Source organism: Antrostomus carolinensis, unplaced genomic scaffold, assembly GCF_000700745.2.
Source record: "Antrostomus carolinensis isolate BGI_N321 unplaced genomic scaffold, ASM70074v2 scaffold39090, whole genome shotgun sequence".
NCBI classification, from domain to species: Eukaryota; Metazoa; Chordata; class Aves; order Caprimulgiformes; family Caprimulgidae; genus Antrostomus; species Antrostomus carolinensis.
In genome coordinates, this window is record NW_010291368.1 from 389 (window position 1) to 8,446 (window position 8,058).

The window sequence follows — 8,058 nt, forward strand, 5'->3', positions numbered from 1 at the left end:
ACTGCACTCTCTGGGTACATGAAGTGATGGGTTGTTCTCATGCCGACATCCATCTCAAAGCCATCAATCTTTGCTCTGTTCATCCTAGGGGATAGTGGGAAGGCATGTCCCAAAATAAAGGTGCATGCCATGCCAGGTCCAGGCGGCTGGTCCCACTGGGCAGGGACACCAGGTCACCCTGGCCAACAGCAAAGGGGGACATGGGTGACACGGGGCTGGTGTGTGCCCCAAGGTGGGGGGCTCCAGGGAGCAGGGCCAGCAAACTCCCCTGCCATCACAGGGCTTGTGTTGATGGATTTCACAGGGTGGCCAGGGGCTGGGGCACACCAGGGTCCCAGGAAGACAGGGAGGGGCCAAGCCCCTTTGGGTCACCCACCTCAGCACCCAGTCGTGGGTGTCGATCTGCAGCCCATGGCCGGACCCCTTCAGCTGTCCCGAGTTCCCCACGACTGCACAAGTTCTGCAGTGAGATGGGTCCCACACGCCACTGGTCGGGGCCGGGAGGACAGTGAAGAGCTGCTGAATTATGGCCTGGAGCTGGACACCACTTGGGGGACCCTGCAGGGTCTGGGGGAGCAAGGGCAGCGACAGGCAGCATCAGCCCCCACCAGGACCACCAAAGGGGGATGGAGCCCTGCTCCTCCCAGTGGAGCCCAGCGAAAGGCACAGGAACACCCAGCGGGATATCAGGAAAAGGGTGCGGGACAGCCCAGAAGGGTGGGTGGGGTGTGGGTGGTGAGCTGATGTCCTTGCACCCTCTTTGTCCCCCATCACATCTGTCCAAATTGTCCTTGGCCCTGCCCCACCACAAACAGATTCAGGGAGCCCGGGAAGAGCTCGAGCTCCCGCCTGTGCCCTCACTCACCAGCCACCACTGAACCACGTCGGAGGGGAGCTCGTGGGATGCGCTCGTAAGCAGAGGCCCCACAGTCACGTTGTAGCGGGCGTTGAACCACGCGGAGCCGTTGGTGCCGACAGTGCAGCGGGCAGCAGCGGTGTCCAGGAGGGAGGGAGCCCAAGGGAAGGGGCTGAGGCCATCCGTGGGGGCTCGGAAACATTGCCACAGCACCAGCAGCAGGCACAGGACCAGCACCACCTGCACACGCCTCTGGCACTGCATCCCTCATGCCACCTGCAGCAAGATGGCACAGGGACCAGTGGCAGTGACACCACAGGACCATCCCTGCCCAACCTCCTGGAACACCCCTGACCCTGCAGGGACCTGAAATAGCCTGGCACACGGTTCCTTTTTGAACCGTTCAATGGCTTTATTGCTGTGCTCTGCTCCTGGCACTGCTGCAGGCACCCAGGGCCCCGCAGGGCCGGGCGGCAGCACGGGCTGTACCTGGTGCTGCTCTCTGCCTGCCACACTTCCAGGGTCTGCAAACTGACCCGCCAACAAGTGTTAAAGTGTTGTCACCCTGGCCACCAGCCAAACGCCAGCTCCCCCCCGGCACGGTCGCTGCCCTCCCCAGCAGTCCCCGTGTTTTGCATCTTCAAGGGCACCAAGTCATCATTGGGAGGAAGGAGCAGGAGGTGCTCACTGCCATCTGTGTGCATGAACCTTTCTTAACTACCCATATTTAAGTGACACTTCTGTTCTCTACCTAAACGCACTCATGTAAACCTAAAGCCAGAGGGAAAAGGTTTTTCTCATCCTCGGGGTGTTGATGAGGTGCTCAGCCTCTCAGGACCTGGCTCCCAGGAGCCAAAGTGAGAGTGAGGAGCAGGGCTGCGGGGACAGCCTCCATCCCAGGGTCAGAAGAGACTGCAGCAGATTTTGTGGAGATCCTCTGTACTGTGAAAGCTGAAGGAGAGAAAAACCCTGCTGTCCTCACAGGAGAACCCTGTGCTTCCTCCAGTCTCCCGGGTGCTGACTTGGACCCACAGGTCAGCACTGGCTTTGTTTTTCCACATTTAACCATTTTCTGCATCTCCTGCAGCACGGACGTACCTGCTCACCGTGGTATCCAACCAGCTGCACTCAAATCTGACCCACACCTGACAGCAAAACCGCTGCTCCTGGGGGTCTGAGCAATGAGCAGAGACAAGAGATGTGGAGCAGGGCTTTGGGTGATCCCGGGTGACCACAGCGGGTTGTGCTCCCCTGCAAGCCTGCCCTTTCTGAAGGCAACTGACCCGTCACCTCTTCTCGAAGGGAAGCACAAACAAGCCACCACCAGTGCACCGGAAACGCAGATGTGAGAGCTCCCAAGCAGGAAGCGGCCATGAAATGCCGGCTCTTCACCCCACAGACTCGGGGGGAACCCCAAAGGGCCCCGACACTCTGGGGCGGCCGCGGACCCCTGTGACTTAGTCTTTTCCCCTCCTGCAGCAGCTACGAGCATCCACCGAGACAGAGGCAAAGAGCATCCATCTGATGTGCCAGTCAGGCCAGGAGCCAGTGGTCCCCAGGGCTGGTTCAGGTTCTTGTGGAGCCTCAGGGGTTATTAAGCCACAGCCCATGGAGGGGGAAGAGCTGGCTGGGGACCGCGTGGCTGGCACCACCAGCCCCGTTAAGCCCACAGCCAGGGGACTCGAGCAGCACAGTGAATATCTCATGAAGCTTTTTGAAGTCACCTGTTGCTGGGGAGAGCTCTGGACTGGCAGGACTGAGCAGCCCCATCTCCCTCCCTGTGGCCATGTGCAGCCCCTGCTCCACAGACAGGACCCCTCCGCCTGCACCCACACCCCCACGGCAGCTGAAACACCCCCCCTGGCCCCATGCCCAGAGGTGCCCTAGCGTTGGAGTTCCCCAGCCCAGCACCACAAGCCACCGTGCCACAGCTGCTGCATCGGGTTGTGCCCAGTGGCCACAGACCTGTCCCTGTCCCGGCTCAGCCCCAAGGGACACTGCCAGGAGCTCCCCAGACCTGCAGCTGGGAAAGAGACCCTCATGGTGCCACGACGCCCTGGTCCCCAGCCAGCTGTCCCCAGGGTCCCTCACCTCCTCAGAGGAAGTCCTGCTGAGCAGTGCCAGGAGAAGGTGACGTTCCCAAGCTCGGTGGCCTCACCCAGTGCTCGTTGCAAGCTGCAATAACTGCCACAGGAAAAGGAAGTGTTGCACCATGACGTTGAGGGGAACAGAGTGGCACAGCAAGGTCAGGGCTGCCGTCCCTTCTCTGGTGGTGCCCACCACCCCGGTGTCCTGGCCCTCCCAAGCAGCCCAGACCACATCGGCCACCAGACCCACTGGAGCCAAATGTCCTGGCCACGTTCCCAGGGCCAAATCAGGAAATTCATCATTAAAATGTTTCTCTGAGGGTAGAAGCTGCCTGGAGTGGAATTGCCCTCCTGCCCTCTGGGTCCTGCTGGGACGGCTCAGTTTCTGAGCACAGACACCAGCAACACGGAGGTCTCCACAGCCTCATGCATCCAGCACCTCACCAGCTGGTTTCTTTTGCTCACCTGGATGGGATTTTTGGTTCAGAGAGAACAGAGGAAGGCTGTGAAATGTGCCTCAGCAACTGGAAAAACATAGCCAGTGCCAGTGGATAAAAGCCATGCGAGCTGCATTGTGAGTAATTCTATCCCAGGGGAGGTCAGTCCTCTTTGCTCTGATGCCTGCAAGGAGGTTTGGTGCCTGAGGGAGGGCAGCGAAGAGGAAAGATCTAGGAACTCAATCTAGAAGAGCCCTGTGAAATACAGAGCACCAAAGACTGGTATTTATTGGTGGCCTCTCCACCATTGCTGGTGGGCCAGGCATCAAAGGAGCAATGCCCTGAGCTACCACAGAACACATTTTCTGGAGCACAACCAGTGAATCCTGGGTGGGTGGGATTAGGGGTGGCACACTTGGAAGTGCTGCTGGCTCCACAGCACTCATTTTGCATTTTCAGGCTCCTGGGGTGCTCAGCCCTCAGCAGAAGCCCTTTCCCAGGGGTTTGCATCCAGCACGGCTCCACTTGCAGCTCCAGAGCCCCACAGGGCACAGCGCTGCTCTGTCCATCATCGTTTCCATCGGCACCAGCAGAGCAGGGAGCAGCACAGGCCAGGCAGGGTGGGAGGGCGCTCGGCCGCAGAGGGTACATACACCCCTGGTTACTGCATCTGGAGGTGACTGAGGCAGGAGCACATCTATAGAGCAGGTAGGTTGCTGTCTTCTCTCAGGTTGCCTGGCCAAGGGGGTCCTCTGAGACAGTCTGGCCACTGCTGGCAGCCCCTGGGAGGAGAGGGGTGGGGTGTGGGGACAGGGGTGGTTGGGCAGCAGAGGTGACAGGGGCAGCACTGGGTGAGCTGATGTTCCCAGCTCAGGCATCCCTGGGGCCCTCAGTGCAGACAGGAGCTTGGGGAATTTCATTTGAAGCAGTTGATCAGATCTTCTTTCTTGAATGGAAGCAGCTCCTACTCATTGAGCACGTGAACGAATGAAGCAGGGAAGGCACCTTGCCTGTGAGGCTCTCCTTCAATCCAGCCTTTCTGCGGGGAGAAGGGAAGGGAAAGGAGCCGTGAGCATGGCACAGGGACATGGGGGGAGGAGAAACTGGCCCCATAACAGCTGCCTTTGGTTGCCAAGGAAAAGGTGGAAGATGGAGAGACATGCAGAGCAGGAGATGACAACAGGTGTAACAGTCATGGGAGAGAGGCACGATATGGATGGAGAGGGGATCATGCACATCCCAGGGCTGGTCAGCGTAGGCAGGTTCACTCACCCACCAGTTGCTGTCCTCCTTTTCAGACACAACAATGATCTCGCCTGTGCGGAAAGTCAGCTCATCTTCTCGGTCAGCATCGCAGTCGTAGAGAGCACGGACCCTGCGGAGCACCGGTCTGTTCTGCAAGCAGGAGAGAGCTCCATCAGGCCTCCTCAGCTTCGTCAAACACAAACTACAATAGCTCTAGTGTCTTGATCCCAAAACCCCTGGCAAAGATGTGAGGAGCAAGGATGAAAGACTGGGAGGTTTCCTGTGTTGAGGGAGGGCAGAGGTGGCAGGTCACCTCCTGGGAGTTTGGATGGGACAGGGATCCAGAAGACACCTTCTTCTGCTGGAGCATCCTTCCAGAGGCACCTGCTCCTCTGCCCCAGGACTGCGGCATGTGCAGTTGCACTGTCTGGGGTCCCAGTTCTCTCAAGGCAGCTCTTTGCAAGTCAGCAGTGCTGCTCAGGACAACTCCAAGACCAAGCAACCCAAGTGAGGTCCCTCTAAGGAAAGGGCTCTTCCTCTGCACAGAGTCCTCAGGAAAAAGGGTGTCCCCTGGAGCAGAGAGAGGCAGGACCAGTGTGGACACTGCACCCTTGTCTGTGTCAGAAACTGCACCCTGACCTGCCAACAACCCTAGATCATTAACAAGGCTTCCCTCAAAAGGCCGTGGAGCCTCATGAGGATGTTGGTAGCATTCCCAGCACCCAGCAGGGAGATGTCAATGCCAGGGAGTCACAGCAGAAGTGCTGGGAGGAGAAGCTGCTGAGGCCAACTCCAGCTCAGTTCAAAACCAAAAGTGATAAATATGGGCAGATGTGGGAGCTGACCTGAGCTGATCCTGGCCACCTACCACACTGCTCCTCTGAGGAAGAAGAGGTGGGACATCCTGGGCATGGACAGAACATGGATCCAGCTCCTGGTGGGATCGATGGGGGCCAGGCTGTCCCACTTTGCTGGGGCCAGGCATGCAGAGGGGATCCGTGGCTTTCAGGGCATCTACAACACAATCAATCAGGCTGGTCATCTCTTCCCACCTTTCATCACAGGTGGACAACAGCAACCACCACTGTCAGGCAATGCAGCGTAGTCCTCCTCCATGGTACAGTGTGGACAACAAGCACCCCATCAGTCTGGGAGCTGGAAAGGGGACAGACTTGGGACAGGTTGGAAAGGGGCAGCAGGAGAAGGAGGTGGCATGACCAGGAAGCAGAAGGACATAGATTGGAGGCTGGAGTGAGAAGCATGTTACCAGGAGGTGGAAGATGGGCTGTGCAGCTCCAAGGTGCCCCAAGAGCTGCCAGCACCAGGGGAAGGATGTGGCTGCCATGGGTTGTGTGCTTGGCACCCTCTGCCCCCCCTCTCCCCCCCCCCCCCGTGCTCCTCATGCTGCTGAGCTCAGCTGCAATGAGGCTGTTTCCTAGAGGCACCTGGAGGCTCCAGCTGGCCAGACCTCCATCCTGGAGCACCCAGGGCTGCTCCGGGCTTTGCTCACCCCTTTGTCAAAAGGTTGTGTTGTGCAAGTCACTGCCTCAGCCCCCAGCCTGCCACCCTGCCTGGCTGTGGAGAGGGGGGGCATCCTTCTGCCATGGGGCACCCATGGAAACGAATCCACTGCCTGAAAGATGGGGACAGGGTCATTCCCTTCTCCAAATCCAGCGTCTCCAACAGCCCAGCAAATGCTACAATAACCCTGCTCTGGTGGCACTGGTATCTACCAGCCAGGGTGTGGGGAGCCTCATTCGTGGTCGGCTCTGGTCACGCTGCCCTGTGCTGCAGCTCCCACAGCTCTCCCAGCCCCATGTCCAAGCAGAGGCCTTGTGAGCCTGATCCATGAATGAGGCTCAGCCAAAAAAAGCCACAGCCAACCTGACCTAGTGCAGGTGCTGGACTGCAGACCTCCAGCAGGTCCTTCCCACCAGCACGGTCTGGGTCCTTGCCCCTCCTAAGTCTATTCACAGAGTCACAGAATGGCCTCGAGTGGAAAAGCCCTTTAAGATCATTGAGTCCCATCAGGAGCCCAACACTGACAAGTCTCCGACTACCCCATGTCCCTCAGCACTGTGTCTACACGACTCTTCAATCCCTCCAGGGATGGGGACTCCACCACTGCCCTGGGCAACCCCTTCCAATGCCTCAGAACCCTTTCAGCAAAGAAATTCTTCCTCACATCCCATCTCAACTGCCCTGGGCACAACTGGAGCCCATTTCCTCTTGTCCTGTCCCTTGGTCCTTGGTTGAACAGCCCCACCCCCACCTCTCTCCACCCTCCTCCAAGGGACTTGCACAGAGCCAGAAGGTCTCCCCTCAGCCTCCTTTTCTCCAGGCTCAACACCCCCAGTTCCCTCAGCCACAAGGGAACTCAGCACACTTGTGCTCCAGACCCTTCCCCAGCTCCGTTGCCCTTCTCTGGACACGCTCCAGCACCTCCATGTCCTTCTTGGGGTGAGGGGCCCAAGACTGAACCCAGCTCTCGAGCTGCGGCCTCACCAGTGCCCAGTGCAGGGGGAAGAGAACTTCCCTGGTCCTACTGGCCACACTGGTGCTGATCCAGGCCAGGATGCCCTTGGCCTTCTTGGCCACCTGGGCACTCTGTTGACTCATGTTCAGCCGCTGTCCATCAACACCCCCAGGTCCCTCTCTGCTGAGCAGCTCTCCCCCCACTCCTCCCCAAGCCTGCAGCTGCCGGGGGTTGTTGAGGCCAAAGAGCAGAAACCAGCATTTGGCCTTAGCGAAACTTATGGAATTGGTCCTGGCCCAATGATCCATCCTGTGCAGATCCCTCTGCAGAGGATCCAAACCCACCAGCACATCAACTCTGTTCTTTCATTACCTGTAGCCCAGCTAGTTGGGCTGGGCTGCTCAGGGCTGAGTGGTACCCAAGGGGCTGGCTCTGAGGACGTGCGCTTGTGCTTGATGCTCAGAGGTAGGGGTGGGCTCCTCCTGCTTCTTGTGTCCTCAGCAAAGACGGACGAGGTGGTAAGGGAGGGTGGATATGCCCTCTGGGGAGCTAAACAGAGCAAGATCAGTGGCCAGCAGTGAGCTGGTGCTGAGCAGGGCTCCTGGGGGTGAAGCTCCAGGGGACAATGGGCACAAAGGCACGGGCAGGGATTTTGTTTTCTCTGCTTTCAGGTCTGACTTAAGAAATGCATCGGTCTGGAAGCAGAGCTGGGACCAGCAGACGGGAAGTCAGGCAGGACTTGGTGAGTCTCCCAGAAAGCAGGGTGGCTCTGGGAAGTGGGACACGCAATGGGAACGCTGGACAAGGATGGTGGAAGCAATTCTTGCTAAGGAGCAGAACCGTGATGCTGCTGCTGTTTCTGCCGGCAGCTTTATCATCCCAGCCCTGGCTCTAAAGACGAGCTCCTCCACCTCTCCCAACAGCAGCAGCATTTGGGAGGGGATGGTGCATCCCAAC

At 58.7% G+C, this 8,058-nt stretch overlaps 1 protein-coding gene across 1 annotated transcript in view; it reads right to left on the bottom strand.

Annotated features, from left to right (window-relative positions):
• Positions 1–4,344: 4,344 nt before the first annotated feature.
• Positions 4,345–8,058, bottom strand: part of LOC104531269 (arf-GAP with SH3 domain, ANK repeat and PH domain-containing protein 2-like) — a gene marked incomplete at its 5' end in the record, with an annotated part of 18,029 nt that continues 14,315 nt past the window's right edge. The window contains 4 exons of the mRNA XM_010176116.1: positions 4,345–4,419; positions 4,653–4,775; positions 5,494–5,639; positions 7,474–7,650. Coding sequence (XP_010174418.1) covers positions 4,345–4,419; positions 4,653–4,775; positions 5,494–5,639; positions 7,474–7,650 — 521 coding nt within the window. The remainder of the gene's footprint in view (positions 4,420–4,652; positions 4,776–5,493; positions 5,640–7,473; positions 7,651–8,058) is intronic.